Source organism: Arachis hypogaea, chromosome 7, assembly GCF_003086295.3.
Source record: "Arachis hypogaea cultivar Tifrunner chromosome 7, arahy.Tifrunner.gnm2.J5K5, whole genome shotgun sequence".
Lineage (NCBI taxonomy): Eukaryota > Viridiplantae > Streptophyta > Magnoliopsida > Fabales > Fabaceae > Arachis > Arachis hypogaea.
This window is the reverse complement of record NC_092042.1, coordinates 77206686-77228673: the sequence shown is the minus strand read 5'-3', so window position 1 is coordinate 77228673 and position 21988 is coordinate 77206686. Positions and strand designations below refer to the sequence as shown.

At 31.6% G+C, this 21988-nt stretch overlaps 1 protein-coding gene across 13 annotated transcripts in view; it reads left to right on the top strand.

The window, feature by feature from the left end:
- Window positions 1-914: 914 nt before the first annotated feature.
- The window catches only part of LOC112703544 (receptor-like protein 14), a 33659-nt gene continuing 12585 nt past the window's right edge, over window positions 915-21988 (top strand). For 7 of the 13 annotated variants that reach the window (XR_011864171.1, XM_072199696.1, XM_072199695.1 and 4 more), the window contains exon 1: window positions 915-1650. Coding sequence is in view for 6 of the 13 variants with exons in the window: in XM_072199696.1 (XP_072055797.1) it covers window positions 1233-1650 (418 nt within the window). In the remaining 7 variants the exon portion in view is untranslated. Of the gene's footprint in view, window positions 1651-19288; window positions 19349-20582; window positions 20805-20928; window positions 21649-21988 lie in introns of all 13 variants that reach the window. The other 6 variants (XM_072199700.1, XM_072199697.1, XM_072199701.1 and 3 more) reach the window with 4 other exon arrangements.

Here is a 21988-nt window from a genome sequence, read left to right as displayed (position 1 = left end):
AAAGAAGTATTAAAAATAAAGAGAGAGAGAATCGCATATGTTTATTGTTACTATCTCAATATAATAAAGATGATTAATATTGCTATTAATATAATATGTAAAGAGTAATAGAAAATAGAATTTAAAATACTTATAAAATAAAAGAAGAGAAAGAATTGTAATAGTAATATAAGGAGAAGGGTATTTGATTGCAACATAAAAGGGAATCGATCTCTTATTATTTGGTTGTGTGTAGTAAGAGAAAAGAAACTAAATGCTTTATAATAAGAAAGAGAGAGAGGGAATTAAAGGTGTTATATTATTGCTGTGTGTTTATTCAGATGGATGCTACTCCTATTTATACACACAAATGGTCATCACTTTTCAACCTTCATTAAATCCATTCTCTCTTGAGAATGATTCCTTCAATATTGAGAAGGTGAGTCTACGTGGTCATCCATATCACAACAGTATTAAAGTTTTATTTAAAGATGTTCAGTTGACCAATAAATTTATCAATAATGTTTAAAAAAAATTAAAATTTATTTTATTTAATATTCAAAAATTTTTTGTATATAAAATAAAATAATTAATTATTTTTTTAAAAAAATTTTTTAATTTTATTTTTAAGGATATAATTTTTTTCTTTTGGAAATAACAGTAAGCTCGTCATACTTCCGCTGAACTCTATAATTTATTTTATATACAAAAAATCTTAAATAAATTATAGAGTTCGCTGAGAATGCATCAAACCTACTGTTATTTCCAAAAAAAATTATATCCTTAAAAATAAAATTAAAAATTTTTTTCTAAACAAATAATTAATTATTTTATTTTATATACCAAAAAATCCTTAATATTCATTATTCTGATTGACTTCAACTAAATATTTTTAGTTATTAAACATTACATACATAAAACAGAATTTAAATTTTAATATTTATTTAAATAAATTAATAAATTAATTATTAGACGATCCAAATTGGTTAGTTCTGGTCCTACTTATCCAGTGGCTTTTGTCTTTAGTCATGAAAAACACGGTCTAGGCGCGTAAATGGTGTGCCAATTTTCTTCGGGAATTCAAGTATGACTAAACTTAGCCACTCCATTTCATAGGCCAAGGAGGAAACAAGAAAGATAAAAAAAAAAAAAAAAAAAAAAAGAGAAAAGAAACAGAAACTGAGAAAAAGCTCGAAAAATATAATAAAGAGTACAACTATTTCTAAAAAGTAGTATTCAATCTCGTTTTCCATATGGAGTGGAGTTGGAAGAAGCCATGGTTGGTAATGATGATAGCAATAATAGTGATAGGACTACTTCTATTCCAAGTATCCGGGAGTAGCAGTAGTAGTGGTTGCTTTCCAGAAGAGAAGAAGGCACTGCTAGAATTCAAATCTGCTTATTCCAATGAGTCTTTGCTGCCTTCTTGGGTGAATGACTCAAAGAGTAATTGCTGCGAATGGGAGCGGGTCACTTGTGATCGCTCTTCCGGCCATGTTGACCACCTTTCTCTTGAGACGCTAAACAAAAACCATGGTCTTGGAAACGGGGCCATCGGGTGCTTGAATAACTCAGCGACACGTGTCAATTGGTCCTTGTTCCATTCCTTCAAGGAGTTGAGAAGCCTAAATTTATCTGATAATTGTTTTGATGACTTTATTTGGGAGGAAGGTACTCTCTGGACTCTAATCTAGTTTTTTTTTTCAGATTTATTTATTTTATGATTTACAATTCACAGAATGAATCTAAACTTATCATAAAATATTACTAAGCTGGTTATATATATATATATATATATATATATATATATATATATATATATATGTGTGTGTGTAAAGAACGAGGAATACACACAAACAGACGGAATAAATTAAATTCAGAAAACTGAATCAGATAAATAATAGTTGATAGCGATAGAGATTGAAGATCAAAGAGAAGAGCGACTATAAAATTATTTTTTATATTATAATTCTTTTTGTTTCGTTTTCTTGTACTCAATTAGTGTTATATTTAATTTATCTATCACTCCATGAAAAGAAATGTGTTTGTTGGTCATTTGGTCAGAGTCCAGCAGGACAGAAAAATATTTTTATGAAAAATATTAAAAAATTATTAAAATTTATTATTTTTAGTTATTATTTAATTATTAATTTAATTTTTTAGTTTAATTTTTTAATTTAATAATTTAATAATATATTTTATTTTATATTTTTAAATATTAATAATAATTAATAATAAAAAATTATAAATTCTGATCATTTTTTAATATTTCTCTAATTTTATTATGGTAATAAATCTCATGTTTAATCAGAAAATGGTGCATTTTGTTATAAAATAACTAAATAAAAAAGATAAAATAAAGAAATATAAATGAAAGGTTCTAGTATTAATATTCACTAATATTAATATCATCCTACCATAATAACTATGATTTATATATTAATACTATATTTGTAATATGAAGATAAAGAAAAGCTTCGTAGAGAGAGAAGAAATGCTTTTATTGATATGTGTATTTGCCTGAGGTTTAGGGTCCTATTTATATGCATACATGAAGGTAATTTTTTCAACCTTATTAAATACGTTCTCTCTTGAGAATGTGAGCTTCACATGGGAATGGGCATCCACGTCCCATTCTTATCACAACACTCCCCCTTTGATACCCATTTAGGATTATTGCCTCGTTAAAACCTTACTAAAGAAAACCCAATTGGAAAAAACTTTAGTGAAGGAAAAAGAGTACAATATCCTTTGTGATGGGGACTGCCTCATTAAAAACCTTGTCAAGAAAAACCCAATGGAAAAAAACCTGACCAAGAAAAAAAGAGTACAGTCTCCCCCTCTTGCCAACATCATTTAATGTCTCGAAATCGGCGCATTCCAATCTCATGTACTAATCTTTCAAAGGAGGATTTTGGAAGTGACTTTGTAAATAAATCTGTCAGATTGTCACTTGAGCGGATCTGTTGAATATCAATTGTCCCTTGATTTTGTAGATCATGAGTGAAGAAGAATTTGGGAGAAATATGCTTTGTTCTATCACATTTGATATATCCGCCTTTAAATTGAGCAATGCATGTTGTATTATCTTCAAACAGGACAGTTGAAGCTATCTTATGATCAATCAGTCCACATGATGACAGAATATATTGAATCAGACTCCTCAGCCAAAACACTCGCGACTAGCTTCATAAATCGCCAGTATTTCAGCATGATTAGAGGAGGTTGCTGCTATTGTCTGTTTCGTGGACCTTCATGATATAGCTGTACCACCATATGTGAACAGGTATCCTGTTTGAGATCTCCCTTTATGTGGATCAGACAAGTATCCAGCATCTGCATAGCCAACTAATTGTGACTTGGATCCATAGGGATAAAACAATCCCATATCAACCGTTCCATGAAGATATCGAAAGATTTGCTTGATTCCACTCCAATGTCTTCTGGTTGGAGAGGAACTATATCTTGCTAGTAAATTCACCGCGAATGATATGTCAGGTCGCGTATTATTAGCAAGATACATTAGCGCTCCAATGGCACTAAAATATGGTACTTCAGGACCAAGGATATCTTCATTCTCTTCTTTAGGGCGGAATTGATCCTTTTCCACATCTAAAGATCTTACAATCATTGGGGTACTTAATGGATGTGACTTATCCATATAAAATCTTTTCAAGATCTTCTCTGCGTATGTCGCTTGATGAATAAAAATCCCATTTTTTGTATGCTCGATCTGCAGGCCGAGACAAAATTTCGTCCTTCTAAGATCTTTCATCTCAAACTCTTCTTTCAGAGTTTTTATAATTGTTGGAATCTCTTCAGGAGTCCCAATGATATTTAAATCATCAACATACACAGCAATTATAACGAATCCAGATGCGGTTTTCTTTTTGAAAACACATGGACATATATCATCATTCTTGAATCCGTTTTTGGCCAGATACTCAGTAAGACGATTATACCACATTCGTCCAGATTGCTTTAGACCATATAAAGATCTTTGCAATTTAACTGAGTATAACCCTTGCGAATATTCACTGGATGGTTTAGATATCTTTAGTCCTTCAGGGACTTTCATATAGATATCCCGATCTAATGAGCCGTACAAATAGGCTGTTACTACATCCATTAAATGCATATGCAATTTATGATATGCAGATAAACTGACCAAATAATGCAATGTTATCGCATCCACTACAAGGGAATACGTTTCTTCATAATTTATACTGGACCTTTGTGAAAAACCTTGTGCCACAAGTCGGGCTTTGTAGTGCACAACTTCATTTTTCTCATTTCGTTTTCTCACAAATACCCATCGATATCCAACAGGTTTTACATCTTCAGGTGTACGGACTATAGGTCCAAAGACTCTACGTTTTGCAAGTGAGTCTAATTCAGCCTTCATGGCTTCTTTCCATTTTGGCCAATCATTCCTTTGTCGACATTCTTTGACTGATCTTGGCTCAAGATCTTTACTTTCATGCATGATATTTAATGCCACATTATATGCAAATATTTCATTGACAATTGTCTTATTTCGGTCCCATTTCTCTCCTGTAAAGACATAATTTATCGAGATCTCATCATTTTCACACTTTTCAGGTACCTGAACGTCTTCTGGCGTTAAAACTATATCAGAATTTTGGACAACTGCAGATGTCTCTACTATGTCTTTTTCAACAGGAATAGTATTTACCTCTTTTCTCTTTCGAGGAATTTTATCTTTGGAACCGACAGGCCTGTCACGCTTCTGGCGTGTATTTGCTTCAGTGGCTATTTGTCCTACTGGGACATCAATTCGAATTGGGGAATTTTCCACTAGTATATAAGATTTGGTTATCCTCTTTGTATCGGAAAATGCATCAGGCAAATTCATTTGCTATTCTTTGCAAATGTATAAGCTTTTGAACTTCTATTTCACATTGCCCTGATCGAGGATCTAAATGCATCAACGATGATGCATTCCAATTAAGTTCTTTTTTAGGAAACTTATTCTCTTCCCCCCTAATTTTGGAAATTTTGATTCATCAAAATGACAATCTACAAACTGGACTTTAAATACATCTCCAGTTTGTATTTCAAGATACCTCACTATAGAGGGAGAATCATATCCAACATAGATCCCCAATTTTCTTTGGGGTCCCATTTTGATGCGATTAGGTGGTGCAATGGGAACATATATCGTACACCCAAATATTCTTAAATGGAAAACATTTGGCTGTTGGCCAAAAGCTAATTGCATAGGAGAGAACTGATGGTAACTCATTGGCCTCAAATGAATAAATGATGCAGTATGTAAAATAGCATGCCCCCAAACCGAGGTTGGGAGATTTGTTCTCATAAGTAAGGGTCTAGCAATTAATTGGAGGCGTTTAATAAGTGATTCTGCTAACCCATTTTGTGTGTGAACATAAGCTACTGGATGTTCAACACTTATTCCATTAGCCATACAATAAGTATCAAAAGCTTGGGAAGTAAATTCACCAGCATTATCAAGACGAATTGCTTTGATTGTATTTTCTGGAAATTGTGCTTTTAATCGAATAATTTGAGCCAGTAATCTCACAAACGCCAGGTTGCGAGAAGATAATAAGCACACATATGACCATCTCGAAGATGCGTCTATTAGGACTATAAAATATCTAAAAGATCCACATGGTGGATGAATGGGTCCACATATATCACCTTGAATCCTTTATAGGAATTCAGGTGACTCAAATCCAACCTTTACTGGTGATGGCCTTAAAATTAACTTTCCCTGAGAACATGCAGCACAACAAAATTCACTAGTTTTAAGAATCTTTTGGTTCATTAGTGAATGTCCATGAGAGTTTTCAATAATTCTCCTCATCATGGTTGTTCTCAGATGACCCAATCTATCATGCCAAGTTATGAATTCATTTGGGCTAGTAAACTTCTGGTTTACAGTGGCATGTGATTCAATTGCACTAATCTTGGTATAATATAACCCAGATAAAAGTGAGGGCAACTTTTTTAATATAACTTTCTTATTTGAATTATGAGTTGTGATACATAAGTACTCATAATTTTCCTCATTCATAGTCTCAATATGATATCCATTTCGGCGAATATCTTTAAAGCTCAACAAGTTTCTTTGAGACTTGGTAGACAATAGTGCATTATTTATTATAAATTTTGTTCCTCCAGGAAACAAAATTATAGCTCTTCCGGAGCCTTCTATCACATTGCCTGAGCCAATAATAGTATTAACGTTTTCTTCTTTTGGCACAAGATGGGTAAAATATATATTACTTTTAAGAATAGTGTGCGAACTTGCACTATCCGCAAAGTAAATATCTTCAGAATATGTCCTTACCATTTTTCTTCAAAAATAAATAATAATAATAATAAAATGAGTAGAAGTACATGCACAGTAAAATTATTCACATGAATACTTAACAAACACATATATATATATCAAACTATTCCATCATTGATCAAATAGCCAATATTTCCTTTAGAATCCTTAAAGAAATTAGATACATCATAATAAGTGGTGAAATTTTCATTATTTGAAACAAAAATTGTTTCCTTTCCTTTGTCATCTCTTTTCATGGATGCTTGATAAAGATCAACTAGGTGCCTTGGGGTACGACAGGTACGTGACTAATGGCCCTTTCCACCACAACGGAAGCATCTATCCTCAATCGATTTACTTTGCCCATTATTTCTTTCTTTATCCCACTTCTGGTGAGATCCTTTCTTGTGAACATAATTTCTTTTCCTTCCATAATTTTTCTTGTTATCAAAATCTTGCCATTTACCTCTTTTGGGGTTATAATTTGCCGCATTTGCTTCAGAAAATGGGGCGGCGCCAGCTGGGCGCGCTTCATGATTTCTTAAGAGCAACTCATTGTTGCGTTCAGCAACAAGAAAGCAAGAAATTAACTCATAATATTTTTAAATTCTTTTTCTCGATACTGCTACTGTAGGAGCACATTCGAGACATGGAAGATCGAGAAAATTTTCTCTAACATATCAGGCCTGAGGAAGTATCACCGTCTTTTGATGATTGTACCTCTTTTCAAGGTCTTTCCACAGATCTGCAAGATCTTTTAATGTGGGATATTCATTTTTCAATCATACGTCAAGATGACGACGAAGAAAAAACATAACTTTGGCTTTATCCTTTTGGGATGTATTATTTTCAGCCTTAATGGTATCTCCAAGATCCATTGAATTAAGATGGATTTTAGCATATAGTATCCAGATATATCAAAAGCATTATATTCAAGATGAAAGAGTTTCGATATAATAAAAATTTGTTACTTGGAGTTTTCCTAAAATTTTATTAGAATTTCGTGCTGATAACGTGTTATAAAATAACTAAATAAGAAAGATAAAATAAAGAAATATAAATGAAAGGCTCTAGTATTAATATTCACTAATATTAATATCATCCTACCATAATAACTATGATTTATATATTAATACTATATTTGTAATACGAAGATAAAGAAAAGCTTCGTAGAGAGAGAGAAGAAATGCTTTTATTGATGTGTGTATTTGCCTGAGGTTTAGGGTCCTATTTCTATGCATACAGGAAGGTAACTTTTTCAACCTTGTTAAATACATTCTCTCTTGAGGATGTGAACTTCACATGAAAATAGGCATCCACGTCTCATTCTTATCATAACACATTTTAGTATTTTCTGCGTGTTTAACACTTTAACCAGTATAGCCAGTCACATAAATAAAGAATTGATTGAGTTAAAATTTTTCACTTGTCATAAATATATTTTTTCAAATAGTAATAATAAGTGGATAATTAAAATATTTAACATGATTAGTTCATTTTTCATTTTGGTTTAAATTAAAAAAAGGCCGAACTTTAAAAAGAAGGCTCGGTGTCTGCTTGCATTTTTTGAATAAAAAAAATAAATCACAAAAAATGTATCTGTTGATAAAAATGTATTCGAATTTTGTTATCGATAAAAATACTTTCGAATAATTTAAAAACACGACAAAAATATCGAACATTAAATATATATTCTCAAAAAATATTTTAAAAATTGAATTTTAATATAATTTTTTGTAAATATATTAAAAAATATTTGTATCCTTAAAATTTAGTAATCGCTAAGTATCTTTTTTTGTAATTTTTTCGTCAACAACTAATAATACTTTTAAAAAATAAAAATGTATAGAGATAAATTTTTTATCCGATTTTTATTTGTATTTTTTAAATAATTATCTAAATATTTTTATAAATTTTTGGGTCAAATGCACAAACAGTTTGTCAAATACAAAAATCGTTTGTTATTTATAAAAAAAATTTGGACATTTTTATCGCATTTTTAAATTATTTGAGAACATTTTTGTCCATAACAAAATTCGAGTGTATTTTTATCGATAAAATTATTCAGGTGCGTAGTTTATCCTTAAAAAAAAACTTGAATAGTTAAAAGCTCAAAATCCAATGCATGCTCTATTTTTTTAAAAAATTTAAAAATAAAATTAAAATAATACTCAATTAATATTTACTTAGCAAATACTTCAAACAATATAATAAATAATTTAATTTTTATTATTTAACTAATTAATTTTTTTTTCATATTTTTAGCTAATATATAAGATCAAATCCTATGATAACTACAATTATTCCCAGCAATTTTTTTTTACACTTATTTTTTTCATATTTTATTTTCTCATTTATTTTTCTTCTTTTTCTTCGCCCTTTAATATTCTTTTTCTTATTCACTTAAATATCAGCAATGTATTTCACCCTTTTTCTTCTTTTTCATCCTCAATTTCAATTTCTTTTTATCATTTTCATGTACATAATTATTACTCTTTCTTCTTTTTCGTAGGTCATCATTATTTCGTCATTATTAATCTTTTAATTTTTTTTCATTTATGCTTTTTCATTGTTTATGCTATATAATCATCTCTTGTAAATTTTTGGTGATTAAGAATATTTCATTTTTTTTTATTTATAGGCTATATAATATATTTTGTAGCTCATCCCAGTCTTCACACTGTAACACATCCATACTCAAGCGGACACGCCTATATAGTACACCGATATATCTCATAATATTTTTCCATTATATGCAACATAACACATTCATGCTCTCATATTTTGATTTTTTGGTTTTTATTTTGAATCTATTTTTATTTTGTTTTGAATGTGATGAGAATTTTTAAGAATATTGCCTTCAAATTTAATTATATTATGTGTATATTAAAATTTAGCTTTTGAATTAATCATTAATATAAAATAAATATTAAAATATAAAATATATATTGATGACTATTTTTTGTGTGCATATCATATTTTTGTTGAGTTTTAAATGGATAAGATAGGTATGAAAGAAATAAATTTAAATTTGTTGTCTCTATAATTATTTTGTTAGATCTCATTTATTATTTACTAAACAATGACAACCAATTAGTGTTGGTTATCTAGCAGCATTGAAAATAAAAAAAAAAATTAATGAACATCAATTATATTGTTCTTTTCTTCCTAGCTATATTGTTTACACATACTCCACTTATTATTCTTTCTCTGCCTATTCTTAGCTCCTTTCAAAAAAAAGAGAATATTATTCCTTTTTTAGTCACAAATCCTTTTTTAACCACCAGTTTTTTCTGTTTTATTTTTTCTCTTCATCATACAACCAACCATATTTCCTCTTCATCGTCAACCACCGATCTTGTTCCTCTCTTAGCTTTCATCGTATTATCAACTATATTCTTCACCACTCTATCTATCTTTCCACCAATTTTTCTCTAATCGAAGGACAAAGAGGAGAACGATAATGTGGAATAACAACTTTATATCAGACTATTTATTAGTTAGGACAAGTTAGTTATGCCAATTAAAAAATTGTGAATTATAAGGTACAGATGTAAGTTTATAGGTGTTTCCTTTAATTGGATGAAAGAGAAATTAATAAAGCTAAAATCCACATTTTGAATAATAATAAAATAATAAAAATAATTATAAAAAAATTTATATTCTCTCTATATATCACCCCAATCTATATAGTAGAGTGTCCCTTAAAAAATTAATAATTAGTTATTTCAGTTAATGTAGTTTTTCTCTCTCCTTTTCATATAGAGAATTGATAGTCACATTCATAAATCACCTATTTTTTAAATTAGTCCTCAAATGATTTTTTTAGTCATATTAGTCTTTGAAAGATAAAACGTAAGTTAAATTGGTCTTTCTATTAGTTAGATGATGATGTGTCACGTTAAGTGTCACGTGTTACCAGATGATTGGTTGACGTGTCAAATCAGTGACACCTAGCACGCCACGTGTTACTTGACATATAAAAAAGTTATTTATAATCAAAATAATCCCTAAAAGTCCAAACGTAAGTCATTTTCATCCCTAAAATTTAAAAAATTAATCAAATTAGTCCTAATATAATTTTTTTATAATATTAAATTTAAAATATTTTTTGATAGTACTAATTTTAATATTATTTTTAGACCTTAATAAACAAAATTCTCTTTACATAAAATAATAAAAATAATTAAATTATTATAAAATTATTTTGTCATTTGTATTTTAAAGTTTTACATTTTTAAATTGTAAGTTTTTTTTTTATGCTGAAATTTTTTTATTTAAATAAGTTTATCAAATTATTGTTGATTATATATTTAAAAATTTAATATTTTAGTGTAGTAGTTATTTTAAAATTTAAATCTTTTACACTTTTTAAAATTATAATTTATATTATTGTTTAATTTATATGATAAAACTCAATATTTTAAAAACTTATTTGTGGGATCACTTGTTGAATAAAAGATTATAAATTTAAAATAACTACTATATTTATTTAGAGAAATCCAAAATATTAAAATTTTTAGTATATACTAGTTATATACTAGTTATTAATATTCAACAATAATTTGAGTTCTATCGTATAAATATTTTATATTAAAATATTAAGATTCAACAAGTGATTCGACAAATTGGTTTTTTAATTATATATTGAGTTCTACCATATAAATTAAACAATAATAAAAATTATAATTTTAAAAATTTAAAAGATTTAAATTTTAAAATAAATATTATATTATTTAGTGAGATTTAAAATATTAAATTTTTAAATATAATCATCAGTAATTTGATAAATTCGTTTAAATAAAAAAGAGTAAAGTATTGTTTTTGTCCCCAACGTTTGGGTAAATCCTATTTGTGTCCCTAACGTTTAAATTGTCCTATTTGTATCCCTAACGTTTGTAAAAGTGATTCAATGTTATCCTGCCGTCAATTATACATCATGAACGCTTTAGTTTGAGTTTTAAAAATCTCTTCTTGAAGTTAGAATACAAATGTCTGGGATAGAATTGATGATCTAATCCGAAAAATAGCTCATCAAAAGTTGAAACTAATTCCTACAATATTTACATAATTCACTTTTCTAGGGACATAATTGAATCTAAACACAAATAATGGGTATAATATTAAAATCGAACACATCCAAGTGAGACCTAATTGAGAATGAATACATTCAGGTGAGAATAATTGAAAAATATAATCTAATTTGTTAGTATAATTGATAGTAGGATAACATTGAATCACTTTTATAAATGTTAGGAATACAAATAGAACGATTTAAACGTTAGGGACATAAATAGAATTTACTCCAAACGTTGGGGACAAAAACGATACTTTACTCATAAAAAAATTTCACTATAAAAAAATTACAATTTGAAAAGGTAAAATTTTAAAATACAAATGACAAAATAACTTCATAATAATTTAATTATTTTTATTATTTTATGTAAAGAGAATTTTGTTTACTAAGGTCTAAAAATAATATTAAAATTAGTACTATCCAAAAATATTTTAAATTTAATATTATGAAGAAAAAATAAAAAAATTATATAAGGACTAATTTCATTAATTTTTAAAATTTTAGGGATAAAAATAACTTACGTCTGAACTTTCAGGGACTATTTTTGAATTTTGATTATAAATTACTTTTTTACATGTCAAGTGACACGTGACGTGCTAGGTGTCTCTGACCTGACATGTCAACCAATCATCTAGTGATGACACCTGACACTTAACGAGATACGTCATCATGTCACGTGGCACTTAACGTGACACGTCATCATCTAACTAACGAAATGACTAATTTGACTTACGTTTTATCTTTCAAGAACTAATATAACTAAAAAAATTATTTGAGGATTAATTTGAAAAATGAGTGATCTTTTAAAAAACGAGTTTGACTATTAACCCTATATATATATATATATATATATATATATATATATATATATATATATATATAGGGTTGACTTTTGGGAGTTGACTTTTGGTGAGTCTAAATTTTCTTTGGGATTTTCTTTAGAATTTTGTGACTCCTCATGAATGATGTTAATGGCAATTTTTGTGGATTGTCTAGTGACTCTTGTGGATGACTCCATAGTTTGAGGAGTTTTAAGGATAGTCATTTGGCTAAGGAGATGGTTAATTTTTTGTAAAACTTCCAATTCTCCTGAATCTTATTTTAATATGGTAGAGTTTGTTACGATGGTACAAAGGGTTTAAGAAAGAAAAGAATAATAATTTAGAAAAGTATTATTGATTTCTTGTCACTTTTGATTACAAGGTTCTTACCAATATATAGACTAAGAGTACACTAATGAATACGCTAATTATGAAATAATATCCTAATAAATTATATTGATTTTTTCTGATTTTTTTGATATTTTTCTATTTTTGTTCCCTAATTATGATATTCTAATACTCTCCTTCAAGGTGAATAGTGGGATCACCAACACTCAGTTTGATTAGAACTTTAGCAAGATCTCGTCATGAAACTGCTTTAGTAAGAATATCTGCTAACTGATCTTCTGATCTCACAAATGGAAAATCAATAGTGCCATTTTCAATTTTTTCTTTGATAAAGTATCGATCCACCTCAACATGTTTTGTTCTATCATATTGTACAGGATTCTCTGAAATGCTGATTGCGACTTTGTTGTCACATTTCAACTGCCTTGGCAATTGTTGTGAAAACCCAATCTTAGTCACCAATTTTCTTATCCACAATACTTCAGTTATGTCTTTAATGATCCCTCAAAATTCTGCCTCTGCGCTTGAAAGTGCTACAACTTTCTGCTTTTTGCTTTTCCAAGTTACCAGGTTGCCCGCCCAATCTACGTCAGTGTATGCCTCAACCTTCAAATGGCCATTCCTTTTGAATATGATTTTACTTCTTAGAGCTCCCTTTAAATATCGAACTATCCTCATGGCGGCTTTCATATGATTTTCTTGTGGCTTATGCATAAACTTACTTACTATTTCCACAGCATAAGCTATGTCAGGCCGAGTATGTGATAAGTAAATTAGTTTTTCAACCAGTCACTGGTACATTTCCTTATCTGCTAGGGTGGCACTTTCAACTATCTTCAACTTGTGATTAATTTGCATGGGCATATCTATTGGTTTGCAATCTACCATTTCTGTTTCTGCCAGAAGGTCCAAAATGTACTTTCTTTGGGAGATAAAAAGTCCTTTGCTAGATCGTAGAACCTCTATTCCTAAGAAATATTTTAATCTTCCTAAATCTGTCATTTTAAAGTTTGTAAATAGGTTCCTTTTCAATTTTATAATTTCTTCAGCATCACTTCCCGTTATGATCATATCATCCCTATAAATTATTAGACAAGTGATTAAATCTCCCATTTTTTTCAAAAAAAGGGTATGATCAGAATTGCTTTGCTTGTGCCTATACCTTTTCATAACCACTGTGAATCTTCTAAACCAGGCACGTGGAGATTGTTTAAACCCATAAAGAGCTTTCTTTAACCGACAAACTTCATGTTTTCTAAATCCTGTTGAGAAACTTGGAGAAGCATGCATGTACACTTCTTCTTTCAACTCTCCATGCAAGAAATTATTCTTGACGTCAAATTAATGGAGTGGCCAATCTTCATTTGTTGCTATTGAAAGCAACACCCTGATGGTATTAATCTTTGCAACCGGTGAAAAAGTTTTAGTGTAGTCGATACCATAGGTCTGTGTATAACTTTTGGCCACCAACCTTGCTTTGTACCGTTCAATGGTGCCATCTGCTTTGTGTTTAATGGTGAAAACCCATTTGCATCTGACTAGCTTTTTTCCTATCAGTAGGATACACTTCTCCCAAGTTCCGTTCTTCTCTAGAGCTTCCATTTCTGTATTCATAGCTTTTCGCCATTAAACTTTCTCATTGGCTTCTCGAACAGTTCTTGGAATGTCTTCTATCAAGAGTATGGTGAAAAAATTCTTTGCAACATTTGCTATTCCTTCCCTAGCCACCCTTATCGGGTATTTTGAGTTACGGGGAACATGTTCTGGTGAGTACCGATCAGGAAGCATCCCTCTGTTTCTTCTTGGAGAAAGAATAAAGGTATTAGACTCTGGCTCTTCATGTTCTAGTGCTATACTGTTATTGTTAGTAGCCTTATTGAAAATAGGGAGTAAATTACTAGATTGGCAATCTTACCTCTTTTCTGACATTCTCAAAAGGACTCTCACTGGTTATATGTACCGAGTTGTTTCCTACGTTGAGTGAAGTATGCTCGGTAGCTCCATCTGCTTGTTCTGTTTGAACAGTTTCTAGGCAACAAAGGTTATTAGCCAATTTAGTGGTTCATTATTGTTCTCCCCCTGAATGTCATGTTGGCAGCTGAAGTAAAATTCATATTCTAAAAAATCACAATCCATGGTCATATGAACACGACGTGTGATTGGATTGTAGCACCTATACCCCTTTTGGTGTATAGCATACCCAATGAAAACACATTTTTCTGCACAAAGATCAAGTTTAGTACTATTGACTTTGGGGTATGGACAAAGACAGAACATCCAAATACTCGAGGTGGTAAGGTTAGAAAAGACGGAATTGCAGTCTGAGTAGCCAAGACTTGTAACGGTGTTTTGTGGTGGAGAACTTGGGTAGGTAGACGATTCAGTAAGTAGACAGAGGTCGCTATAGTTTTAGACCAAAAAGTTTTTGGAACTTGTGCATCAAAAAGCATGGCTCGAGTTATCTCAAGTAACTTACGATTTTGCTGCTCAACCACACCATTTTGTTGGGGGTGTATTTGGGCAGGAAGTTTGATGGATAAGGCCATTTTGCATAAAAAATCGCGCATTGATTGGTTTATAAATTCTCCATCATTATCTGAACGAAGTACTTTGATTTTTTGTTGAATTGAGTTTGAATCGTTTGGTAGAAAGCAAAGAATTTATTAGGTACTTCAGATTTGTGTTTTAAAAAATATACCCAAGTCTTGCTAGAGAAATCGTCCACAAATAGCACAAAATATTAAAAATTATTATTGGAAATAGGGGATGGGCCCCACACATCAGAGTGTATTAGAGAAAATATAGAATTGGCTCTAGTGTTGGTTGGAGGAAAAGAAACTCTATAATTTTTTGCACAAATACAAGTTTCACATTTAAGAAATTCAGTGCTACTTGTAAAAAGATTAGAAAATAAAAACTTGAGGTACCCAAATGAAAGATGTTCGAGACGCCTGTGCCACAACAAAAGTTGCCTAGTACACGTTTCGTGAGCAAGCATGGCATGACCCTGGTGTGCTACTTCATCAACGTAGTAAAGGCCTTCTCGCCCAGTACCACGCCCAAGGATCTTCTTCGTAAGAATGTCCTGTAAAGGACAAAAGGTAGAGTACATGAGTACCACACAATTTAGTTCCTTTGTTACTTGACTAACAGACAATAATTTTGATAATAGTGCAGGGACATAGAGATAATTTTTTAATTTTAATTTTTCTGAAAAGGTAATGGAGCCTCCTCCTTTAACATCAATTAATTTTTAACTAGCTATTTTAATATGGGCTTTTGAGGGTATAGTCAAGCTATTAAAATCATGGAGGTTATGAGTCATAGTATCGGTAGCCCTACAAAAAAAAAATTCATTCATTTATTTGTTTAGTTGGATTCTAATTTTGGGTTTCTCTTTTATATTGAGTCGCGATCTGGGCTGAGCAGTCAAAGAGTTCAGTAGTCCTTGAGCCATAAAATCTATTAGGGCTCAACAAACTTTCTTCCTTCTTACCATCTGGCACAGTTTTAGCCCTTACTGTCATTGCTGCCTTGCCATCGCGACTTGCTTCCTATTTTCTGGCCTCACCGCCGCTGCTGCTGGTGACCTCTGGGAGGCTCACAGCGGCGGCTCTCTTACTCTAATTTCTCGATGACTTGGGATTGTTTTTCCACCAATCTGGGTAATCCACAATTCTAAAGCAGTTTTCTTTTATGTGTTTCTTCATTCCACGGTGTGTGCAGGAGAGATGACTTTTATCCTCCTTGTCCCGTGGTGACAAATGCTTGAAAGCAGTTTTTGAGTGGCTACGTCCTTGTACATCTTAGTTTGCTCTATTTTTTGCAGCTAGTTCGATCCCAATTTCTCCTTGTGATGCATCGCCTACATCATCGGTGGTGGGCTTCAAGATCTGAAGTCGTGCCGCCTGCCTATGGAGAGCGGTGTAAGCGGACTCGACTGAAGGAGATGTCTCTTGTTTCAATAAATTCCTTCTGATTGTTTCAAATTTTTCATCAATTCTAGTAAGAAACTGATACAACCTCTATTCTTGTTTTAGTCGGTTGAAAATAAGAATATCTTCAGGGCATTTCATGGGATTTGGTTGTTTTCTATCGATGGCCATCCATATGGCTTGCAATTTGTTCCAAAATTCCTCTAAAGTATCCTATCCTTGTTTTTGAGTGTTGGCTCGTCGATGTAGGTCGTAGATTTGCATCGGATTGGTACCGCTTCCATAAGTGGTGCCAGACCGTCCCATAATGCCTTTGCAGTAGGAAATTGAGACACATTGTTCATCAAGTTTGCTTCAATGTTCTAGATAATCTAAGTAAAAACTATTTGATCTGCTTGTTCCATTGATCATATGTTGGTTCCGTCTTTGCTGGTGCCAGAGGTACCCCTGTTAGGTGAACCTTCTTTTCTCTTCCACCAATTGCTTTTTTCATCAGAGTTGCCCATAATGGATAATTATCTCCATTTAATTTGAAACCAATTGACAAATTGTCAAAATTGGTTTGTGATGATCGTATTCCAAGACTATTGCGTAGCATATTTGTAATTTGTAATGTCAATTCGTCAGAAATGGTTGATTTTAGGTTGGTAGCATTGCTGGGACAGTGATGTTACTTCTGAGTTCCCAGAACCTAACTATGCTCGGATACCATGTTATGATGGTGCAAAGGGTTTAAGAAAGAAAAGAATAATAATTTAGAAAGTATCATTGATTTCTTGTCACTTTTGATTACAAGGTTCTTACCAATATATAGACCAAGAGTACGCTAATAAGTACACTAATTATGAAATAATATCCTAACAAATTACATTGATTTTTTTCTGATCCTCTTTGATATTTTTCTACTTTTGTTCCCTAATTATGATATTTTAATAGACTTGCAGCTTTGTCTAGCTTTGTGGCTGATTTTGAAAGGTTTAAATAAGGATTTTTTTTTCAGCAGTTTAGATGTTGAAGCCTCTTATATGCTAAAGTTTTTAGAACTGAATTTTTATCCTAAGGTTTGGAGGTATTTATTAGTATAGTTGGCTTGTTCTATAATATTCTTTATGTCTTTAGGCTTAACGAGTTCGTCCAAATTTTTTGTTTTGAAAGGCGAAGCCATAACGGAATTATGTGTTGCATCAATTGTATTTATAGGGATAAATTTTTTTATTAGGGAAAACTTAGATTTAACTAAATCTCCATCCTTAAATTTTTAAGTTATTATGACGTTCGTAAAATGAGATATGCTCATCTCAGCTTTGAAATGATAATCTATGTTATATTTGATGCTATATACATAAAACCATTCGAAGAATGAGATATCATTTTGGCTTGCTCGAGAAAGTTATAATATTTTTTCCTAAAATTTAAGACTTGTGATGCCTTGTAAGTCTGTAAAAATTATTCTTTCTAAAGTGTTCATTCTTTATAGTTAATATTTTTACGTAAGAATTCTTGATCAATAGTAAATTTTTTAGATGACATGGACATCATCATTTAAAAAAGAATATGTTGGGGATTAAATAGACTGTTCGTCTATATCCTCTCTCTTTTTTGGTAGATAGATCTGGAAATGTTAGAATTAGATTGTAATTTTGTAAGATTAATTTCAGAGTTGGTGGTTCTGGTATGTGGGTTTCGAAAATAAGATTGAGAAGAGATCGAAAGAGACCTTCTGATTGAGGCAAAGTCTAATCTATAGGTAAACCTGCTTTTGACCTTGAAGAGAATGAATTTTTTCTATTAAAAAAGATTTCAACTCTACCAGTTTCATCTTGTTTAATCTATTGGAGTTGGGAGACTTGTCTAGGAAGACTAGGTATAACTCTGTTTATGGCCCAAGATTTAGGAAGATCAATTTCATCCTATTTGATAAAGATGTGGTATGGTTACATTTGTCTTTGTCATGTCTGTGACAAATAAAGTTGTTTTTCGATCACTTGTTTTTAACAAGAATCGAGAATTACAAGTGTTCATGACGTTATATTGAATCCTATAGATTAAAGCTACAAGAATAGATCCTTTTTTTATGTCTAGACCATGAAGCCGGATATTCAAGAATAATGAATCTAAGATATTTCTATCTAAGAAACTCATTGTTTTGTTTGAAAAACAATTGAAATATATTGGACCGTGTCCTAGAATGGTTTCAATTGTCCCTATGAGAGTCATGAAAATTGTTATGCCGAATATCTCTTAGACACGTGAGGATAAAAGCATTTAAACATTCTCTGATGAGTGGTTTAATTGCAACCTGAACACATCCGATGCAAAGGTAATTATACCTTCTAGTATATTCTTGTATAGATTGTTTGTTTAAGAGATGAAATTTCTCACTGGATTTAGGCTCTAGAGGGATGTTATTTTTAGCCATTTTAAATATATAATTAGATTTGCCGCTGCGTTTGGTTTCTTCTGGAATGTATAGCACATTCTGGGAGATGCTTGGTATCTCCCAATTGTCTATAACTTGATTAATATCTTCAAAACAGACCTCTTCGTCAAAGATATTATGTTTGTGAGAGAGTTCCTCAAGTAAAGTCACCTTTTCAATAAGAGGATTGGATTGTGAATGTGTGGAAGAGCTTGGATTACTAGGGCTTTTAATGGTAAAGCGATAGGATATAGAACGGATTAGCTTTGACATAAATTCAAAACATCTGATAGCATTTCTCTCCTTTAGTTCTATAAAAATATGCTTATAAATATTAAACTAGCACTTATCAATTGAAACTGGGTTTTTACTCTTTTTTTTTTTCACCAGATCCATAGCCACCAGAAATCTTTATCGTTTTGTTCTTATCATTTACAAGAACATTGACAGGTTAGTCTTAATACCCTTCCAGCAGGTCTTACTACTACTGTTTTGAAAATGATAGGAAGAAACGACCTATACTTCCAAATCGAAGAATTAGATTCTTTATAAATTATGTACAAGGAAAAATAAACAGTAAATCATAAATAATTCTAGTTTTATGTGAATTAGTGTTAGTCTAATATTAATAAGAATATTCCTACTTCTTTATTAGGCTCTGATATATATATATATATAACCTAAACTCAATAATATAAATTTTACCACTATTTTCTCAAAATTATTTCTCTTTTTCTATCTTAGATGACATTATCCAGACTCATCCACATCCCTTCAACCCTCTTTATAACTCCTTCATCTTCACTCTCTAAAACTTTTTCTTCTTTTTCTCTATTTTTTTAGTCTCATACTCAAAGTCCAACAACAAAACTGATAAGAGTCATTTAACTTAATGATTCAATAACTTGATGAAATGAATGCTCTAATTATGAGACTGAGTGTGGGAGATCTTTTCGTTCAATCTCCACATTATTTTTTCTTCTTCTGCAGATCTTCAAGATCCTTTAACCACAGCAGATCCGTATGCACTTTCTGCAGCTAATCAACTAGTTCTAATTCTTGTCACTCAGTAATCATTAAGGAAAATTAACACTCATGGAGAGTCGTGCCATGAAGAAAGCACTCAATGCAAAAAAAATCTCATGAAAAAACGTGGCTTCCTTACCTAATTAAGTTCTGAGCTTTGTAGAGCTTGACGCTGTGGTCGCGTGGCTGCAAACGGTGTGAGGATCGGAACTCCGGATTGAAAGTTATATGAGATTTAGTGAAGGGTTAGGGTTTGGAACTTACCCTCTTTTTTCCCTTTGTGTTTTTGCATTTTTCACATGCATAGGAGAGAAAATGAGCTGAAGCTCATTTATATGAGGTAATGACCAATTCGGTATCCGAAAGATTCAAACGCTGACATTTTGGTACCTGATTATTGTTATTGACAAAATGGTACCTGAATGTTTTAAAAATTTGCCAAGCGTTTCCACGTGCTTGTCGGACCATAGCTCTGGTGAGTACGATGCTTATGTGGACACCGATTTTTGCTGACAAGAGGAGTTTTATATGAGTTGAAATTTGTAATTAAAAATTTGATTAGCCTACCTGGAAATTAAGTTAACCTAATTCAATTTAATTTTTGCCCCAATTTAATTTTGCCCTAAAACCCAATTTTGCTTTCTTCGTTCACTCGTAGTACAGGATCCAAATTTGGAAAATGCAAGCAACTAGGGCTCGTGGAAAAGCTGCAACCGTGAGAAAGCATTCATCCATTCAAGCCTTCAACGTGGATGGTAGTTCAGAAATTGTAAGTAAAACCTACGATGGGTGTTGCTTTTGTCTCCTTCCAGTGGTTCCGTTGAAGTCGAAGACAAGTAGCAACCCTGATAGATGGTTTCTACGTTGTCCTATATGGAAGGTAAGCTTAGAATGTTGATGGATACGTGACGAAATGATGCAATCTTCTTGGGTTTACTTTCTCCGCTTATTCAGTTTTAGTTTTCAATCGCCCTCTGATTCATGAAATTTTTGTGCCGTGCTAGAACACACAAATACGTTGTGGGTATTTTCAATGGTTGGATGAAATAGAAGAGCAATGTGTGAAAGGAGAAGTTTCTTTGGAGAATAGCAACATGGTGGGCAAAGTAGAACCAAAGAAGAAAAGAAAAATCAATCTGGAGTGTAGTGATGGCCAGGAAAGGGATAGGATGATGATGGTGCTATCTGTGGTGAATGACATGAAGGAGCATCTGAAGAGGGTTGAGTTGTTATTGATTTTTATATGTATATTGTTTGGGTTAAATCTGGCTTTGAGTATGTTTTATTTGGATAAGTAGGTAGACAATGGACAGTTTAAGAGTTTAAGAATGATATTTTATTTCTTTGTAATGTTCTCCTTATTGTTGGATAGTTAGTCCTCGAACAGTAACACAACCAAGGGCAGTCGGGGTCATAGCAAATCACCCTGCACCTCTTCTTCTCATTCCTAAGATAGAATACCTATCTCTCAATTTGTATGTTGTACTTCTGCACTGCTGCTTTAAAGTGTTCCATGGTCTCGAACTCCATGTTCAATTGCAGAGTAATTTTCCCAAATGGTGTGTTCGGGTTATGTTGAGAAAATACAGGTTCATCTTCATCATCAGATCCAGGAGGGCTATATAGTTCATCAGACTCGTATTGATACATCTCAGGTCCACTGTCTTCATCTGCTCTGTTCGGGTTAGGCACCTCTACCCTTGGTGCTTCATCATCCTTTCCAGGTACAATTCTCTGCCCAGATGGTTGAGGCCGTGGATGATTTCTCCTTGTATTTGTCCTTTCATTTGTTTGTATAACAGTATCTATTAAAACATCAGTTGATATATGCCAGCCATGATGCAATACTTATCCAAACATGCTATAACAAAACAGGAACAATAATTTTACCTACTGCATTTTCTGTAACTGGTTCCTCTGGCCTCAACTCATCCACAACTGGTTCTTCAATGTTAGCACCTTCATTGGCAACATGTGCATCATCATCATCGGTCTCATGTGTGGATTAATTTACTGTTTTAGCTTCTCGAGGATTACCCTCAAGTTGTTCAGATTCAGCAGCTC